General features: G+C 50.4%; 1 protein-coding gene and 2 long non-coding RNA genes across 3 annotated transcripts; 1 reads left to right on the forward strand and 2 right to left on the reverse strand.

Annotated features, from left to right (window-relative positions):
* Window positions 1-1,958: 1,958 nt before the first annotated feature.
* ZIC5 (Zic family member 5) lies at window positions 1,959-10,553 on the reverse strand. The gene is made up of 2 exons (XM_023621777.2): window positions 8,959-10,553; window positions 1,959-4,714 (listed from the first exon to the last, which is right to left on the reverse strand). The coding sequence occupies exons 1-2, from the start codon at window positions 10,421-10,423 to the stop codon at window positions 4,272-4,274; spliced, it is 1,908 nt and encodes a 635-aa protein (XP_023477545.2). The 5' UTR covers window positions 10,424-10,553; the 3' UTR covers window positions 1,959-4,271.
* A 19-nt stretch (window positions 10,554-10,572) lies between these two features.
* LOC138918561 (uncharacterized) lies at window positions 10,573-14,058 on the forward strand. Its single transcript, XR_011428064.1, has 3 exons — window positions 10,573-11,244; window positions 12,060-12,155; window positions 13,572-14,058. It is a non-coding gene; the product is annotated as an uncharacterized lncRNA (long non-coding RNA).
* Window positions 12,364-17,093, reverse strand: LOC138918562 (uncharacterized). The gene is made up of 2 exons (XR_011428065.1): window positions 16,957-17,093; window positions 12,364-12,662 (listed from the first exon to the last, which is right to left on the reverse strand). It is a non-coding gene; the product is annotated as an uncharacterized lncRNA (long non-coding RNA).
* Between the last annotated feature and the right edge of the window lie 3,261 nt (window positions 17,094-20,354).

The following is a 20,354-nucleotide window of genomic DNA, read 5'->3' on the forward strand; positions in this document are numbered from 1 at the left end:
GGTAGACTACACGTGGATGGGGAAGCAGGTAGTGTGATGTGACAGGCTGAAAGTATTCGTAAGTGTCTGGATTGCTTTGTTTTTCTGTATTCAGCTTTTCTCTGACTTAAGGTGATCACTTGAGAAACTAGATTGTCTCCCCCCCCTTCCCCAGTTGTATTTCCTAACCAAACTGGGATAAAAGAATACTCCTGGTGAACGTTTCTTGTCCCATTTTATAGAGAAAGAGATAGATAGGTAGGTAGGTAGATAGATAGATAGATAGACAGATAAACAGAATGAACAATTATGGTCTCAAAAAGCTTCCACAAAATGAAGGATATAAGTGACAAGACTATACAATACAAACATGTCTGCAGAGAGTTGGGCCTAGCTTTCACGGAGTTTGGGCCTCCTCTTTTCCTGTCCCCAGTGCTATCCCTCTTGTGTGGCCATCTCCAACTTCTTAAGAGAATATAATTTCCACTCTCAAGCTCTTTCTCAGTACTTTAGATTTTAGGAGCATTAGCTTGATCAAAGAACATCCTGAATGGGAAAAAATATACATAAATGACAAATAATCATGTGTTTGAAGACTCTCCTAGCCTGGAAAACAAAAGTAGATGATTTAAACAATGTTTGCTAGGGCCATGAGGGCCACGTTTTGCCTAGGAAAGATGAAGTCTTTGATGATAGCCAACTTAGTGTCAATAAGTGGCTTTCTTTGAGACATATTCAGATGGGAACGTCTTGCTTGCCAATTGCCATAGAAATCTTAACACACCATGAAGATTGTCCAAGCGCCAAGCCTTCCGTTCTGGACTAAATTACTTTGAAGTGGCGCAGGACGAGCAGTGGTCAATTTTAAGTCTATAGACTGGACAGAGAACGCTGGGAGAGGGAGATTGTGCGTTTTAAAGCAGAAAATAAGAAGGGGAAACTTGTTTTATAGACTCTATACAAGGTTCTGCTCATTGTCAACTATCTTTTATCTTTTATATTTCCCATGAATGATTCATGTCCTGGTGGCTTTGTGTCACCCCTTTTCACAGGAAACTTCATTAGAGAGCTATAAGTTTTCCCATTGATTGGGGGCCCTCATTTATGAGTGTTTTTCTCCTTCGTGTGCTGGTTATTGTCATTAGGCTTAAAACAACTCTTTGCAACCTGTTTCACCTTTACTACATTTAACAAACCTGACTTTTAAAAACCACTATAACCTTTTGGGAAAATGCTTACTGACATTATTGCCAATTGTTTTTCACTATTTGCCTTTTATCAGTTTTGTATCAGCTAACATAAAAACAAGCAAAGGTTCAGCCTTGTTAATGTGGACAGTCGATTACATTAGTTTAAGCCATTTGGATATTTTGTTGCCATGAAAGAATCTGATTTCTCCTTAACACCTGCCCAGAAATGCTAAGTTACTTCTATCCACTCAACTTCCAAATAAACCACAATATTGGATTCTGATCTCCCCATTACCTGATATAAGGTATTTGATGCCCACTACTCAACTTCATTCAGGATGTGTTTAACTCAATACTCATCTCGGCTCCTGAATTTGTTTTTACCTCCTTTGTGTCTGGAAGCCTCTCACTGTCCCTCTATCCTTTCCTCATTCTTTCTTACCCTTACTTTAGAGGCTAGGAATCTAAGAAATGCTGAAATTCACTTTTCAGATTTCCATTGATTAGGGTCACTAAGGATATTATTAATCTTAACAAATTCATGCAGCAACCCCTAAGATTTACACTAGCGTTACTTGCAACATACAGGGTTTAGTCTTCATAAATATATTGTAATTTCTAGATTAGACTATAAATTAAACCAAGCTGTAAAAATATTTTATTGCTTGGGGAGAGGCTAAGAAACAAAGAGATCAAGGGAAGCGACACTAATGTTCACTACTTCAGCAACCCGTTCTGTTTGTAAGAGAATGGCAGAGAGATGCCATTATGTAAAACATAAGCAATACATAGGAAGAATAACTTTATTAAAGTTTTCACTTCATAATCATTCTTGCTTTCTTTCTATTGGAGGTACACATTTTAAGTTTTTATTTAAGGTGTATCAGGAACCAATAAATCTGTGGCGGAGAGTTAACCTATGCATGGCAAAATACATAAAATACATATTCCTTTGTTTCATAATAAATAAACCTGTAGCATAATAAAGAATAGTGCAAACTACCATTGAAAAAGTTGTATAAATAAAACAACTCATTATAAATCAGGAATATTTTGTTCTAATAAGTTTACGATACATAAATTATCCCCCCAAAGTTATACCTTATCTTATTTTGTCTATTTGAAATAGCTTTGAAAGTGAATAATATGAAAATCAAATAAACTTTAAAAATGTAGAATTATTTTATATTCAAGTTTTATGGTCTTTTTCTTTATAAAGGAGGGGTCTGCATGTTTCATATTCACCGTAACAATCTGAAGACAACATTGAAAGGCTTTCAAAGTGACAGCACCATGCACTGTACTAGTAATATAATATATCTATAAACTATATATCATCTCGTCAACACAATGCAAAAAAGACATGCAGGAAGAGTCCTGGTTTTCACATTACGTTGTTCATTCAAGTAAGCTTAAAAATATATTTTCCCATTTCCTTTCCTTTTTTTTTTAAATAAACCGTGGATCATAAACGACAATCTTTCACCAAAACGTATAATTCTTTGGTGTGCTTTGAACTCTTCCAGGAAAAAAAAAAGGGATGATGTCTGAAAATAAATTAATTCAACTGTACAAATAATAGTGTTCACATACAAATTATTAACAATGACAAGACTCCATCACCCACTCACAGCATATAAAACAAATTTCTACAAACCCTGGGGAGGGGAGTCTTCAGGGTCTCTGAGGATAAATTAGTGCTCTTTAGTATATTGGTATGATGTTTATGATGGACTACATTTTGCACACAAGATGTGTTGTACCAACCGAAAATAAATTGACTAAGAGTTATTGTCCTGGGTCCCTGACCTTTTTCATCCTAGCTTGACAGCTCTGGCAAAGGTCACACATTCATCAGTGTTTGGTGGTAACTATAAACCTTTTAAAAATTTTAATATGTATAGCAACTCCCTCCCCTCTTTTAATGTAAATCATACACTTCACACACTGTCATTTTCAAATGGGATAGCGTTCGGTGTGCTCAGTGCTCAGGTGGAAGAAAATGCATTAAAATGCAGTTTCAGGTAATGAAAAATAAAGACTTTTTAAAAGGTTGATACAACAGTATAAGAGAAGGGTTGGCCTGTTTTAAAAACAACAGCTTTCCAAAAAAAAATCGGCATGTTGCCAACATCCCACCTCCTTAGACTTGCCTGTTAATTTTGGCATCCCAAAAAACTTAAGATCTAAAACATGGACGTAGCAAAGAGGCAGCATCTGAGATTTCAGATTAAAACAAAAAAAAATACCATAGAGGAAGAAGAAAGCACTTGATTTCTTCTATTTTATAAAATATCACAGTTTCACAGTTGTCTATCGCAGCAGCCTTTTCTTCTCTCCACTTTTGCTTGAACAATCACAGGTAGCACAATACATGGAGACGTATGAAGGTTGCTGCATCATTATTTTTTTTTCTCATCATACAAGCAGGGTAATGAAGAAATAATCCTGTATAAAAATATTGTGTTAAGATGAGATCAGTAATAAAAGAGTGGAAATTAAAAATTACAAGTATTAGAACTTAAAGGGTTTTTACAAATATTTTTGGACACAGGTACAGTCCAAGATCTGTTGGCCATGCAGCAAGTGTGTGGTTTACAATCAAGAGGCCTTTGCAGAAATAGGGCCCGAGGAGGAGGCAAAGTGGGTCCAAAGAAGCCCACGTTATGGTGTCAAAGGCATTCTCGAGGCACTCCAAGAAATGCAGAGGGCCTTGTTGCTGTGTCGAGTTCTGACTTAATGCTCTTTCTCTTCCCTTCTAAAAAATATATATATTGCATCGTTAGTATGTATCTTGATTAGCTAATCTCTCCATTCATTTTCCTTGGTACAATTTGCTCCCAGCCCTGTCCCCCTGCAACATACAAGTCCAGCTTGGTTGTTGTTTTGTTTGTTTTCTAAGGGGAAAAAAAGCCCAAATATCTTAATTAAATTAATTAAATGTACAAACACCATAGGGTTTCATACTGAATAAATAGGGCTCATTAGACCCGGTGGCAAGTCTGAGTCACGGGTTTGTCTCAGGCTCAGCATTGTCTCAGGTTAGGATATGGTCCAAGGACTCCCACTTCTGATTTTACTTATTATTATGACTAATAAATTCTAATGTATCGTCCGCACAACTTCAGAGTTCCCGTACATCTCCTCATCTTCAGACTCGGAAGTGGTTCCGTTGCTGGAAGGTGTGTGGAGGTGGCTGGGGGCCCCACTGGCCTGGCAAACGTACCACTCATTGAGGTTGGTCACCTGAGGGGAGAGAGTGCTAGAGCGACTCCTGGTTGGGTCCAGCACAGGGGACAAGGGGGCACCCACTGGAGTCCCCACTGATGAGTAACCCAGGGCGCCTGGAGACGGTGGTGGGGACTTGCAGTGAATCTTCATGTGCTTCCTTAGAGAGCTCGGGTGAGTGTAGGATTTGTCACAGCCTCGAATCTTGCAGTAGTAGGGCTTGTCGCTGGTGTGGACATGGGAATGTTTCTTTCGATCACTGCTGTTGGCAAACTTCCTGTCGCAGCCATCAAACTCACATTTGAAAGGCTTTTCCCCTGCAACAAAACATAGGAAAGGTTAACACTTGTTTTTCAGAGCTCTCTCACTTGAGAGAAATCTTGGAGCAGAAATGAGGAATCATTTTCCCATTCTCTCGAAGACCAACGCCCAGCCCAATTCCTATTCCTAAGTCCTACGTTCCAGGATGCAACAGGGAAGGGATACTTCAGGGATGGGCCTGATGTCCACGGGCCAGAGTCCCTCCTTGACGTGGGCTTGTTAGAGGCCAGATGTCAGTCCCTGCAGTACCACAGAGGCCAGGCAGAGAATGGCTAGCACATGGTCCAGGATTTAACAATGAAACCCAACTAGGACCCGAATAACAAAATTCTGTTCTCTTCATAAATAAAGGCACCTGTGAAACACACAATCCCACCACTAGATTTTTACAAGCCTCACTGGGCAGACTAGGCCGTTGGCCTCTTCGTTCTACCAGTTTTCCTCACAACTTGCAGGGCAATTAAGAGCCTAGCGGAACAGAACCTTAACAAGCGTTAATAAAGACCACAAGCCTCAGCCAGAACCTGGCATTTACCTGATGCCATAGGTAAACTTGTTCTAACAGCTTTCTACATGGCTTAATAGTCAAAAAAGATGGACTATTTACCAGTCTTTTGGCCCATCACCCCTTTTTGCTGCTCTGACACCCCAGAAACACAATGCCTTTAAACACAAGGCCCCTAGTCCAAGAAGTGGAAATCCTTAATAAAACAACTAGAAATTCAACCACACTACACCTTGGTATTAAAAAGCAAATAAGGAAGACAGCAGGTAACAGTATGAATTTTCCTTCTCACCTTAGTAACTATGAACTTGGTGAATTTGAGTCCATAATTGGACAAGTCATCTTATACATATCATTGTATAATGTTTTCCTCATATCTAAATGATTTTAAAAATAAAGTTGAATTTCTCCACATTTCAGCAGCTACTCTGATGACACACATGGTATGGCCTTTTCCTTGGTTTTTGATAATTTATTTTTTAAAAATGCAAACAACTATTAAGACAGCTTAGTGTGCATAAATTTTTGTGGTGAATTTTCTTATAGAAATATTTCAGTGTAGTTTTTAAAAAAAAATTTATTTCACCAATGATAACTGCTTCAATGCCAGAGTACATTAGCACATCTGAAAGTATTCAGATGCCTGGAGTATAACTTACCCTACTTGGAAATACTGTTTAAAAATAAAATTAGATATTCAAATATACCTCGTACATTGATCTATAGAGAGAGGGAAAAACACAACATTAACACCATGAAAATCACCATCTCTGAAAATTCTCTGTAGATGAGCTGCAACAAAGAGAGTTATTCAATTTTTATCAAAACATCCATTATTTGTCCTGATCTCTGTATTCCACTTTAAGTTGGAGAGGATACTAATTTAACATAGCAATCTTCGAAAAAAATTATAATCAGGTTTTCTTCAATATGGAGGTTTAATCGGTTTTATTCACTCTGTGCAAATATGCAATGTTGTTGTTTAGAGGTCTCATGTTTTCCTACAAGTTACAGATCCCGGATTGTGATGAATAAATGCAATAAATGGCTTGACCGTTTTGGGTTCCGCCACTGCACATGATAAAGAGAAGCAATTAGATCTAGTAGCAGGAGATACAGAGGGGAAAGACAGAAAATTAGGCAGAAGAGAGAGGTGAAGGAAGAAAGTAGAAGGGAAGGGTAACAGAATTGCCTATTTTATTCAGGGGTCCTAAAGGGCTCAGTGTGCAAATTCTACCTAACTAGACAGAGTGAGAGATGACCCCAGTGTTTACGTTTCAGATTCCGACAGAGGGTCACGTCAGAATTTAACTGCTTACAGAGTTTGAGAGAGTAAAGGAAGCTACGCGTGGTGTGGGTAACTCCCAGCTCCTACAAGTTCCCATCCCCAGGAGAACTCGGGTCCGGCCCAGAGGAAGGTTATAAACCGAACTGGGGGCACGTGGGTCAGGAAAGGGGCCTTCGAGAGTGCCTGGGGGATTATTTCCTTTGATCAATCAGTTTCGGGATCCCGGACAACCCCCCAAAGGGAGAGCGGCGTGGTAGGGAGGGGAGTCCGGGATGGTCCCTCTCTGGACACAATGCTCAATGGCGCAGTAGCCATTTAGGAACGCCAAAAACACCAGGCGCTGGTTTAAGTATGAACGTGAGGCGCTCGCATCCCTCCCTGAGGGACCCAGCCAGGCCCACGCAGCCCCGCGGGGCCGGACAGAAATGCAACCTAGCGCACGACATGGAACCAGAAAACAAAATGGCCCTGGGTCCCCTCGGCGCCCGGGGCCTCTGCCCCCCGCCCCGCCCCGGACGCGCGCACGCCCCCTCCCGGGGCCGCCGTGGAGCCGGGCAGCAGGCAGCCTGTCCCGCAGGGGCCAGAGAGCCGGGACCCGGGCAGCTCCCGCGCCATCGATGTCCAGTGCCTTGCTTTACGGGGCGGAAACGGCCCTCGGCTGCGAGCAGCTTCCCTTCCCGCGAAGGGAAGGTCCACTCCTCCTCCTCCCAGGCTTGGAAAGGCGGGAAGGGCCGGAGGCCGCAGGCTCCGCTTTTAGCGGTTCCCTTTGGGGGACGACTCCCCCTCGCGCGCCCCCTTGACGGTCCCAAGCCCCTGCCCCGTCGCGAAGTGCTGGGCACAGGGGCAAGCAGCTGGCTTAGCGGGCCAGGGAGTTTTTACGAGAGCCTTGTGGGAAGTTTCCGTTTGGAAAAATCATTAAGGCAGACTGATCCAGATTAGAAAAGAACTGAGCTGGCAAACGGAGCGCCCGGGAAAACGTGCTCCCAGCCCATCATCGGCCAGTCCACAGGAGGCCTGTCAGGTGTCGGCCGACAGGAGCAAGTCCCGGGGCTCCAGCCTCGGGCCACCCCGAGCCGGCTCCTCCTGCAGATCCCCCTAATGCCCTCGGCCCCGGCCGCTGGCCAGGCGTTGGGGTCCACGCCCAGCGGCTGCCTTCCTCACCGCCGCAGCGCCGATAAATCAGCCAAGTAATTACTGAATGTAAACTCCAGTTACTTAAGTGTCCTCCGAGGGGTAATATTGTCTGTTCCTATAAATCCCGACTGCGCTCCTGCTCATCAGCGCTTCCGCCCGACGCGCTCCTCCGTTCAAAGGCGGCACACGACCCACAAGAGCCATCTCACCGCCCCAGGCCGCAGCCGCCCTACCCCGGCGCCGTGGCACCCCCAAAGGCAGGGTTTGGTGGCGGGGTGGGAGAGGTTCCCACCGCGCTAGGGGCTTCCCCCAAGCTCCACAGCGGGGTAGGCCCCAACGACCGCGGTAGGCTCTGCAGTTCGCCCTTTCCTCCAAGTAGAGTCTTCTTTAAAACGACAAAAGCCAATTTTCTCCAGCACCCTTTAGGGTATGTGTGATAGAATGTGTGATGGCGCGCGTGTGTATGAGTGGGTATGAAGGTGTGTAAATTAGAACGTGTGAGGATGTATGTGGGAGGTGTGTGTCAAGGCATATGGGGGGGGTCCCAGCAATGAGGAAGTGGGGTGTATGAGGGAATACGAGTGCGTCAAGTCGTCTGTGATGTGTATGCACGTGAAGGGGTACGTGTGGGGTGTGCAACGGTCTGTGTGTGTTGTGTGTGTGTATGTGTGTAGCGGGGAGGTCTCCAGGGGCCCAAGGGCGCATTCCTTTCTCATTTTGCACCTCGCTCCGGAGGGATGGGACCTCGTACCTTCCTGTAGGGGCCACACCGAGCTCGGCCTGGGGCCCCAACACCGCAGAAAATCCCACGCGCCCCTCGCACGCCCGCTCTTGGGAGCGCGACGACCGCGCATGGCCTGACACCGGGTAGGGAGGGAAGAGCCGCCGGGGCGGCTCCTATTCCGGCCCCCCTTTCCCATCGCCCTCCCCCAAGTTTCCCGGGCCGGGCGGATGGGGGCTGCCGACCGTCCTGGGTGCCTTCCTGTTCCGGCTGCTGCTGCTTCTGCTCCCCGGCGGCGGCGGCGGCTGGAGCGCGTTGCCGGTCCCGGCGGAGGGGCTGCGGACGCGCTGGAGACTCCACCGTGTGGGAACCCAGCGCGAGGCCTGTGTGTGCTATCGAATTACTTATTCATAGAAAAAAAGGGGGGAGAGAAAAAAAAGAAGTCACATGTCCGGGTTATACGTATGCGAAGAGAAGCAGCAGAAGGAGGGAAAAATTAAGGCAAGCAGGAGGAGGAGGAAGAGAAGCAGCGGCGGAAGCGGCGGCGGCACGGGAGGCGGCGGCAGCGGCGCGGCCGGGGACAGACACCCACCTGTATGAGTGCGCTTGTGGATCTTGAGGTTCTCCGAGCGCGCGAAGACCTTGCCGCAGCCCGGGAAGGGGCAGGGAAAGGGCTTCTCGCCGGTGTGCACGCGGATGTGGTTGATGAGCTTGTATTTGGCCTTGAAGGGCTTGCCCTCGCGCGGACAGTCCTCCCAGAAGCAGACGTGGCTGCTTTGCTCGGGGCCACCCACGTGCTCCACCGTGACGTGGTTCACCAGCTCGTGCATGGTGCCGAAAGTTTTGGAGCAGGGCTTGGCGCCGCCGGCCGGGGGCGGTGGCGGCGGTGGCGGCTGCCCGGCCAGCTCGTCGGGGTCGATCCACTTGCAGATGAGCTCCTGCTTGATTGGCTGCCGCATGTAGCGCAGGAAGGCCCCGGCCGCCCCTGGGAGGTGGGGGTGGTGCTGGTGCGGGTGCTGCGCGGGCGCCGGCGGCGGCGGCGGCGCCGGGGGCGGCGCGTGGTGTTGCAGGTGGGGCCCCGGTCCTGCCGCCGCCGCCGCGGCTGCCGCCGCCAGGTTCAGGTTTAAGTTCACGGCTCCGTAGCCGTGCAAGGCGGCTGCTGCAGCGGCCGCCACCGCCCCGTAGTGAGCATCCCCGGAGCGCGGTGCGAAGGGCGGCTCGGCGCGGCCGTACAGCTCGGCCGCCGCGGCTGCCGCCGCCGCCGCCAGCCCCAGGCGCATCTGGCCGTTGAGCGGGTGCGGGTGGCCGCCGGGGGCTCCTGGCGTGTCGTGCAGCGCGGGGAAGAGCGCCGGGCCCCCGCCGCCGCTGCCGTCCGGGCCCGCGTAGGTGCCGCTGGCCGAGATGAACATGCCGCCCGAGTGGGGAGGCGGGGCCGAGTGCTGGGGGGAGCCGGTGCCGGACTGCTGCTCCCCTCCGAGCGGGGCCCCGTGCATGGCCGCCGCGGGGGCCGTGGCGGAAAGGTCCCTCCGGAGGACGAAGTCCCTGCTGTGGCCTTTGCCGCTGCTGCCGCCGCCGCCACTGTTGGTGGTGGTGTAGCCCGAGAGGGCAGGAGGAGGAGGAGGGGGAGGGGGAGGGGGAGGGGGTGAAGGGGAGGGAGGAAGAGGAGGGGCTGGGGGCGGGGGCGCGGAGGGCTGCGCTCTGCTGCTGCCCCCGCCGCCGGGGTAGGTGTCGCCGCCGGGGTGCGCGACCGAGGCTGCAGCGCGGGCGGCGGCCGCCAGGCCCCCGGACTGTGCCGGCAGCCCCTGGGAGAGAGGGCTGAGGCCGAGCGCGCTCGCTTGGGCCATGTGCTCGGGTGCGAGCGGAGTGATGGCCACGCCGGGGTCAGCGCCCTGATCCCGAGGGCGGAGGTGCGCGGCAGCGGCGCGGAGTTGGGAGTGGGCGGGCGGGCTGGCCAGCGCCGGGAAGCCTGTCATATTCTGAAGCGGCCCGGCCTGAGCCGTTGCCAAATCCGCTAATCTCAGCGCTGGCGGGTTCCTCTTGCTCAAAGGGGGCTCCATCAGAACTACACAATCAGACCCATAGATCCTCTCTGGGGGTACTTTTTCCCTCTGCCCGCCTTCAAAAACATGTATATATTAGGCGCTCTTTAACTTCTTTGTCCTGGTCTCCTAACTCTGCTTATTCCTGTTCTCACTCTGTCCTCCAGCGATTGGCAGAGTGAACACCACATTTGAGCTGCACAGTGGGACCGAGATTTTGGAAATGGCACGGGTGGGATTGGAGGGAGCCGCGTGATTGGCAGCAGCCGCGGCTGCCCGATTGGCTCCCTTTCAGGCCCTCTGCCCAGCGGGGATCCGCCCCCGTGCTCGCGGCCGCATTCGCTTTCGCTTCGCGCCCCCTCCTCGCCAGGAGTCCTGCGTTCCCTCCTCCCCGGGGATGCCCAAGTTGCACTTGCAGAAAGTTTGCACCGGACCTGCGCGCGCAGCGCCCCGCGTTCCCGTGACGTGCCTTGCGGAGAGTGTGCGCCGGCACGCGGCCGAAAGGCGCCGTGTGGCCAAGGGCTGGGGACCCCCCGGGGGGCAAAAGGTTGGCGGGAGGAGCCCCCAACTTCAAAAACCTCTGTCTCATCGCACCCAGCATCCTCCAGCATTCAAACACTTTCTCCCTCCTCCCTTGGAGGTGTGCTCTGGGGACGACGGCGAACAGATGTACGCCCGTCATGATACTTGTAGAGATGATGCTAGAAACCTATTTGGAAAGGACACCCAATCTGCCAAGGCTCACATAGGGCGCACAGACTGGAGACGGAATGAGGAAGGATATTAAAGTCCTGTTGGTTGCAAAACAATTTGAGTGATGTGGCCCAGCAAAACACCAGGTAAACTCAATATAAATCTTTCCCGAAAAGAACCGTTTTACCTCGACTTTTTAGCTGATAGAATCTTCTTCAACATGGTTCAAAGGAGTTGGCTAGAAGTGTAATCTCACTGCTCCTCGGTTCTAGATCTGCCACTTCCAATTAGATCTGCTGGGAGGGAAAACATCGGGTAGAGATTCTAACTTTTGCCTCTTGGAGATACAGTGGCAAGCAGGCCAAAAGCATCTCTCCAGAGGGAAGCGGCTCAATAAACAATATCCTTTAAGCAGAATTTCTCCTGGTCCAGAACACACTCCACTTGTGTGCCTGTTTCTTTGAAAGGACAACAAATTAGAATTGGTCCAATAAAATAATTATTTTAAAATCAAGCAACATGTTCGCTATTTATTTACTAATGGAATAACCTTTTACCTTGTTATCATTTTCTAATAAACTGATCTAGCAGGAGAGATGTCTTAGTTGAAAACCATAAAAATCGGCTTTCAAGAAAAGTGAGCTCCATCCCTTTCAAGTGATTTACTGTCAAATCAGTTTAAAAAGAGAAATAGGTTCCTGCATCACTTGGGCCGGGGCGGGGGGGGGGGGGGGGGGGGTGGGTGGGGGGGGAGGAGAAATGTGGCATCCTCTAAACTTTAGGATTCTTACTGCCCAAAAGCGTCACGTCAGCTTTTAAAAAGAAAGCATCTTTAAAATTTAGTGATGTTCCAAGATGCTTAAAAATTAAAGTCAGGGTTTTTAATTTTTATTGTGCTACCTTGCATAAAATTATTTATAAAAAACTGATAATGACTAAAATGTGATCTTTTTTTCCTTAGGGATACAATAAAACATGTAACCAACTTAATTCGTTTGCAGTCCAAGTAAAAATAGGCTGCGTAAAGCCGTCATCTGGGAGACGGTCCTGGGAAGTGGTAAGAAATATTTCCAAAGAACTGATTCGATAGCCCCCTTTACATTGGTGTGAACAGTGTTTAACAGGGAACTTCCCTGTGAGCCTTGGGAATGTCATTTCTCTTACAAAACTGACAAGCAAACAAAGAAAATGCTACAATCAAATTTCAAATGCGTAATTTCTTTAAATTTCAGTGAAGTTCAAATAAAGAGAAATAAAGGCATGAGTGCAAACACAACGAAAAAAAATTTAATAAAAAACAGTGACAAAATCAACATCTGTATTTGGAAAGGATGAGTTTTTTCACAATTTTTGTTTCAAAGACTTAAAAGGTCTCAAGCCAACCAGACAAAGGTGGAGCCAAGGACTGTGCCATCCCCGAGGATGGTTTATGGGGAAAGCATCACATTTGGAATTGGCACCACTTTCTTCATTTCCTCTCAGAACATTTCAGATGAGTTTCCTTTATTTGAATTTCTTGGCAATGAGTGTCAATACTTCCAAAATGGCAGCTTTGCGTGCAATCCTGCAGGTTATAAGTAAAAACAAAACAAAACAAAAAATGAGTGAAGAAAGAAAAAAATAACACAACCTAGCCTTGAATATGGATTGTTGAGCATTTTTATTGGGCAATAAAATGGGTACCTCCACTCCCGTCAAAATAGCTTTTCCTCAAAATTATAACTGCTTTGTTTTATTGAATTGCTGAAATTTAATGGTTTAATGGGTGAAGGCATGAAGGAAAAGCTGTAAAAATGTGAATAATGGTGCAGCAGAGCCGTGTGGAATCTGGAACCCGCCTCCTTGTACCGCTCTTGTTAAACACAGCGTGATATGTATCTGTCATCGATTTAATATGTCTTAATTCAAATATAGCTCCCTGATCAATTTCTTTTTATGGACGCCTTAAAAAAGAAAAGACTTTCTTAGGAAATAATAGAGATTTGGGTGACGATTGGAAAGAGGGATATTTACAAAGTGCGTTTAATGAATATTTGCAAATTTATGACTAAACCCAGACCCTAAAAAGATAATTGACTCAGGTAAATCGACTTGAGATGCTAATTCTTAAAAGAAAGAACTGAGAGCAAAATTTCAATCAACACCAATAAGGCGCCAATAAACCGCCTGCCAATTAAAAGCTGAGAATAGGCCTAGCTAGATGGTCATCAGAAAGGCTCGCAGTGGATTTCCGGGATTGCCTTTCTTTATAAAAGAGCTTTTTATTTTGTAGACTAGTTTTTTGTTATTGTGATGACCCGCCTGACCCCAGGTGCGCTGTTTCTTTTTCAAGCCGGTTGGGAACCAAACCAAACCCCCTTAACATACGGAGTTTCTAAGGACCCGATAACTGTGTCACACTTCCTAAATAAACACCAACAATTTCTAGGGCGTTGAAGAAAATAATACTAGTTTTTTGTTTTTTGTTCTAAAGCAGGCGGCTATGGAAGTTGTTATGCCAGCTCTTCTGTGGATTGAGCCCCATATTTCCGCGGTGATGCTGATCGTCAGGGCCGATCCTCAAAACTTTTGCAGCGAGGTGGTTGTGTGGGGGCAGCAACGTGGCAATCCGTGGAAATGCCCTTTCTGGGGTCAACAGGTGTTCTTGGGTGAGCCTCGATTTCCAGACTTCACTTTTGCACCCCGAACCCCAAATTCCCAGCCTCAAACAAAGGTGCGAGGAGGCTGGGGAGGTACAGTAAACGCGGAGCTGGCCCGAACCCGCCGGCTACACGGCGCTCAGGTGCCTAGAGGCAACAGGACCCGGTCTCTGGGGATGCCCAGGCTGGCGCTTACGGCTTCCTGCTGCGAGGAGGGGGGACTGAGGCTCCCCGGTGCCCTCCGCTTGTCACTGAACACAGCCAAGTTTCCTTGAGATGGGTGTGGGCAATTAATAAACTCTAAGGGAAGTGAATTGGACATTTCCTGGCTTTTGAGCCTTTGTTTGATTGTTTCTGTAGGCGGGGGAGGGGGTAAGCCTGGGACGGTGAGGTGGACAAGAAAGGAGCTGAGGGACCCACGGAGTTGCCTTTTATTGCCGGTGAAATGGCTTTACGTCCCTACCATCCTGCGTGGTTTCGCGAGGGCCGCCTCCTTGCAGAATGACTGCGTGCCGGAGAGTTTGGAGCGCCTAGTGCCATTTGGGCCCCGCCAGAGGCAGGTTCAAGGGCGAACAGGGTGCCCCGAGTTACCCGAGGGACCAAACGACTTTTGAAGCCCAGCGCAAGGGCCCGCTGGGTGCTCAACTGGGAGGAGGAGGGTTACCAGCAGACACTGGGGGGGGGCGGGGGGCGGGACGGACGACACTCAGACCTCTCTGAAGCCGGGGCGAGGTGGGCAAAAGGGCCCACAAAGCTGCATTTTAATTGAGCTTTGTCATGGCTGGAAGTGATGAGGAATTTGGGTTCAAGGTCTTTTCTCAAATCAGGCTCGCCAAGCATCTCGGCAGTGAGTCCCCGGCCGCCTGCCTGGCTTGCACTCGCCAGGGATCAGATCCCCACCCGCCCGCCCTCATCACTTGCGATCTGACCCAGTGCGAGCCGCCACCCGGCCCAGGGGCCTTGGGTGCCCCAAAGCGCCGCCCAGTTCGCAGCCCTCTGGGCGCCTTTACAGACAGTTGCCTGTCCTTTCCCCTTTTCTGAGCTCGAACTGAATCCTTAGGCTCCACAGATACGTGTGGGGCTAAGAGTACCCAAAAATGTGCTTCTTGCTAAAGTTTATGATCCCTGTCCCCGTGTACATGGACTTAATGGGGATTTTTCAAAAAGCAGAGATTGGGACTCTGTGGCCCTCACTGAATGTTGGATTCAGAGGGTTTGGGGGTTGTTTGTTTTGGATCATCAAGAAGTGGACCCATCCCAAGTCCATCTGACCTTAATGGTTAAAAGTCCTTGAAAAATTATGGCTCTCTTTACTTCCCCACTACTAAAAAATAAGCTGAGTAAAATTGGCCTGTCATCAAATATTCTCATTTGGTTATCAATCATTTTTACTCTCAGAGATGGGGATTGTTGAAGAATGGCTTTTGACTCGTTAGATTTGGTAATTTCTTGGGAACTGCCTAATTGTTGTGTTTTAATATATGCTTAGAAGGTCAAAACAGGAACCACAAAACTCCCATATGTGTTCACGGTTCATATAATCACCCAATATTTATTTATATTAGCTCCGAGACCTACTTCTCCCCTTCACTCCTTATTCTTTAGGATTTTTTTGGATGGGGGATAAAGGAGGAACAGAGGATGTGTGTGGGGGGTTTTTTTAGTCTCAAATTTTGTGGGTAGTTCCCCCCACAGTATATCTATACTTCAATATTTGAAGAAGCTGTTGAGATAAATCAAATAGTGACACATTGACGGATTTACTTGTGTAAGCAATATGGTTGACATATGGCATTGTTATTTATGAATGACAGCATAAATTGTATTACAAAGTCTACTGCAATAATACTGCAGTTTATTGGAAAGCTGCGCCCTTGTCACTGGTATTCAACCTCCCTGGATGTAGTTCGCCTGAGAGCCCAAAGGACAACGGTCCTCAAAAGAATTAAACACAGTTATGTAAGCTAACGCCTCCTGTTTTTTGGGGTTGTTTTTGTTTTTGTTTTGTTTTGCAGCAGTAGAAACACTCCCATCAGAGGAAAGAGGAGACAAAGTAAGGACAATTAGTTCTCTTCCTTTTGCAAAATCACAACCATTGTCACATAGAAATGTTGGCTTCTATTTTTTTCTGAGTCCCTAATGACGAATACACAAACATTTGCATCCCTATCACTAAACTGCTGGTGAGCATATATTTTATATAGAGACTTTTTATAAGCCCAGTTACAGAACAGTAAATTTTAACTGTAGGAAGAAGAGAAGTTCTTTTTGCAGACTGGAGAGGGCCTTATCCTATGATACCTCCCCACCTCCACTCAACTTTCCCCTTCTTAAAAATGGTATTTAAAAGTTACAACGTTGGCTGAGATTTTCACGATTTCCCCTTCTTTTACATTACAGATTTCCCCTTCTTTTACATTACACTTCTCTAAAGCTCTGACAAAGAACTTTTGTTCTAGGTGGGTTTTCCAGAGAGGGCTCCCCCACCACACATGTGGTCCTTCATGGGTCACGGGTCGCCCAGCCTAGGAGCGGCTGAAAGGGCTGAATTAAAGGTGACCTGCAACTTAATATCCTGTTGATGATCTTGTTGAATTTATGAGCCTGTGATACAGACGATGGTGCTGAAATCCTGTGAAATCCTCTTTTTTTTTTTTTTTTTGCCTGGTGTACATAGACAGTTGATTGCACATTTGTTTCTCCCATCTCTTTCCCCATTTCCATTCCTTGCCTTAAGAAGAAAATTTAAAATTTGAATGGTATGGTCACCGAGTGTTTCTGCTTTCCAATTGAAAGGTCGGTTTTGTTCGCTTGTCTGTTTTTGGCTTCTCCTGGCCAGCAAGATATACCTATGTGTGTATGAGAGTATTTCGTGTGTGCATATACATTGTTTATATGTACACAAAATACTCATCCCACTACAAAAGAAGTCAGCCAACCGTTCACAGAGGCCCACAAACCGCAATGAGGTGCTCAGTGAATGAATGCCCGCGTGTTTGAGGGGATTTTCTGTTTTTTGAAGACAACCCCAATTCTCTATCGCACTGTCATTCCTTCCACTTGCCGGGAAATGGACGGCAGCCCGCGGGCCCAGGGGCCCGCCATGCAAGGCCATCCACAGACTGCAAAGCAAAGCCCCCACTCTCGCTAGCCCCAGGCTCCGGCCCAGCCCGGCACAGGCTCTGTGAGCTCTCCAAAGAACAATTTCTGAAAACTTACAAAGAGGGACATGTTTGCCTGATGGAGACAGCTGTGCGTCCTGCGGGTCTGACGCCGCCACGGCGGGCCCTTCCAGAAACCTGTTGAAAAAGTGAATTCACTTTCACGGTGCGGAATGCACTTGGCCAGTTTTTTTCCTTCTGCCAAGGAACCCAAATCTACTTTTGAGGCAGTGGCTCTGAAAGTCTTTGCAGGTTTTTCTCTTTCTTTTTCTTTTTCTTTTTTTTCCCTCCTTTTTTGGTTACTTGCGCTCGCTCGCTCTCTCTTCCCTTTTCTTTCTTAAAAAAAAAAAAACTGTGTCATGAGGGAAAGGGGTTTTGCGGTTTCTAGAGAAATAAAGCACTTCTAAGAGAGGACGGCGACGTGACTTTGAACTTGGCTCAGCTCTTCTGTGTCCTGCCGAGAGAGGAGAACTGGAGCCGGGAAAGAATGGCCAGGAGGGCCCAGGCCGCCGGGGCTCGGGCGGGAAGGAAGGCGTCTGCCCACCGCGCGGCCGCGCGCGGCCCCGGACCCAGCGCGAGCGAGCGCCCAGCCGCGCGGCCGGCCCGCGGGCGCCGCCCGAGAGCCACCAGAGCGAAGGAGAGAACGCGGCCGGGAGCAGAGGGACAGAGAGTGGGCAGGGGGCGAGAAACGGGAAAGGAGGAAAACTTGAAGTGTGATGGCTTGAGAGAAGGAAGGGAAGTGAGGTTTTCCTATGTGCAGGACTGCTATTCTCGGGACCCATCTCTAAGAAAATATTTCCTTTTGGAAATATTTTGCAGGAAGCTTTGCCAATTATTCTCCCCCCCTTATAAATTAATGAATAAAGTAAACAAGTGTGAAAGGCTGTGCATTGGACAGTTTTTTATTGATTCAATGTAGCAGGGCAACCTCTCTGCCCGGAGACTTTGTCTTTGCTGTCGGTCGCTCTCCCGGGTCCCTCTCAGCTCGGGGGCAGTTGGCTTTGCTCCTCCCCCCTCCCTAAGCAGAGAGAGGTGTGTGGAAAAGAGGAACATTTTTCCTTTCAGGGAAGGCGAGAATCTCCAGCTTCCAGGCAAACTCCCGGGCTTTCAGACAAGATGCCCCAGTCTCCCTCCTTTTTGCGCCCCCACCCCCCATGGCAGGGGAGGGGGGTGGACACCGGAAGGGTACGGGGCTCCTTAGGCGAGGCGCTGCGGCCAGCTCCGACCTTCCGAGACCCGCGCAAGCCTGCGGAAACCGACGGTGCCGGCACGAGAGAGCCCGGGATCTGGCAGCAGTAGCGAGCTAGAGCTGTCTTCCCGCGTTTTTGATTTCATTTCAATGTGAAATTTTGAAATGCATGTTATTTTCTCTTACTTGAATTTTATTTCAACTCCCAGAGATTGTATATAGAAGCAGATCTCCACGCCAGCTAGGCGAAGAAAGATGCTGGCCTCAGGCCTTCCATTCACACCTCCGCAGCCTCTGGGCCTGGCGTTCCCTCTCCGGTTACCTCGGGAGCGCAGGCTTTCTGCGGCGGGACAGGAAACGTTCGCAGAGGCCAGCTAGGGTCCGGGCCGCGAGGCGGGCTCGGCGTGGCTCAGGGAGCAGCCTCGCGGCCCCGCCACAGCCAGAAGGGAGCGTTCCTCGCTCCCTAAGAAGGAGTGATAAATATCTTCTAGAAGATTTAAGCCCTACCAGACTGGAGATTTCTTCTCCGGAGGTCCTGAGCCTGACCTGCGGCCAAACTCCAGCCCGAGCCTTGCTTGGCCGCGCACCTCGGGCGTCCCCACACTTCCCACCCCACCGTGGCTGCGGCCCGGGCTTCTGGGCATGCACCCCGAGGGTGACACTGTCTTTAAACGACTTCCAAACAACCCCCTCCCTCGCGGGGGCCGCTGCCCAGTGTTTACGGCTGTAATCGGAGCAGAACGCGAGCGGCGGGGGGAGCAGAGCGCGCCGAGCTGCGGGCGGGGGCCACGGCCGGGGAGGGGGCGGTATCTGGGTGAGCGTCCAGAGAGCGGGAGCAAGGGGCATGTCTGGCTTTCTCTAGGCCCACCGTCCTGCACCTGTGTTTCCAATACCACAGAGCAAGTTTACAAATTCGGGGGACCGGGAGAGGGAGCGTGCCAATCGGCCAGTAGACCTGCCCCCGGGCTGCTCCCCGCGGCGCGCTCCCGATGGGGCCCCGGGCCTGTAGTGTCCCAGCGCCCAGAGTCTCCCGCCCCGCAGCCCGCGTGCCAGCCACGTTCTCCAGCGACCAGAGCTTCCCGCTTTCGGTGCCGCCGGGAGCGGCTCGGGTCCCCGGGGAGTCGGTGGCTTCTGCGGAAGAGTGCGAACGCACAGCACCTTCCCCTCCCGACCGGGCCAAGGGCGCTGTGACCCCGCGGGCCGGGCCCGCGCTACACCGGCCGCCCGGCTCTGGGGAGCGCCGCGGGCGCCCGGGCCGAGGAGCCGCTGCGCTGGGCGGGCGGGCGACGAGCGGCAGGCTTGCAGGCCGGGCGGGCAGCCGCGGAGCTTGGGGGGCGCAGGGGAGGAGGGGCGGACCGACCGCGGGGCGGGGGCGCCGGATTGACGGGGCCGCGGCGGCCAATGGCGGAGCCGGGAGGGCGGGCGGGGCGGGAGCCGCCGTTAAAGGGGCGGTGTGACCGGGAGGCCCGGCCTGGAGTCCCAGGGAGGGAGGGAGGCCGGGCGGGTACGCGGGGGCGAGGGGGAGGGGAGAGGAAAAGGAGGAGACAGAAAATAAAAAATAAAAGGCTGCGGCGTCGGCGGCGCCCACTGAAATAAACAGAGGCGGTGGCGAACCGAGCCTGCCGCAGCCGAAAGTGGGGAACCGACTTTGGCCCCTTCGCACTTGCTCGGGCCGCGGACTCAGCTCCGTCATCGCGGGTGCAGCCGCCCGCTCTGGGTCCAGCGCCCGGGGCCGACTGGCGAGAGGGAGGGAGCGAGCGAGAGATCACTTTTTTATTGTTGTTATTGTTTTTCAGCCCAGCTTCCCCCTCCTCCCCTCCCTCTGCTTGCTTTCTCCCCTCCCACAGCCCACCTCTCCCCTCCTCCTCCTCCCGCACAACTTAAAGAAAGAGGGAGCGGCGCGGCAGCTTCCTTCATCTGGGGGAATTCGTGGCCGCTGCAAGTTTACTACGCGAGGCGCAGCCAATGCCAAGCGCGGAGGACCAGGAGGGCTAAACACCGCGGCCGCGGCGCCGAACAATACCCGCCGCGCGCGGGGCGGCGCAACTAGGGCCGTGGGGGAGGGAGCGGCCGACCGAGCGCGCAGCGGAGAGGGCGCCCGGCCTCCGCCAGCCGCCCCAGCGCCCCCGCCGCGGTCAGGTGGAGCCGCGGGCGCGCCAGGCCCGGGCGCCGAGCGCGGAGTTCGCCTCCGTCCTCACCTCGCCCGCCCGCCTGGCCCGCGCACGGCCGCCGCGCTCGGGCACCGTGGCCCCGCCGCTGCTGTGATT

This window comes from Equus caballus, chromosome 17 (assembly GCF_041296265.1).
Source record: "Equus caballus isolate H_3958 breed thoroughbred chromosome 17, TB-T2T, whole genome shotgun sequence".
NCBI classification, from domain to species: domain Eukaryota; kingdom Metazoa; phylum Chordata; class Mammalia; order Perissodactyla; family Equidae; genus Equus; species Equus caballus.

Excerpts from the sequence above, each read along its gene's own strand:
- ZIC5 (XM_023621777.2), bottom strand. The coding sequence starts at position 10,423 with ATGGAGCCCCCTTTGAGCAAGAGGAACCCGCCAGCGCTGAGATTAGCG. Across the intron at positions 4,715-8,958 it reads CCACAAGCGCACTCATACAG|GGGAAAAGCCTTTCAAATGT; the intron begins GTGGGTGTCTGT and ends GTTTTGTTGCAG.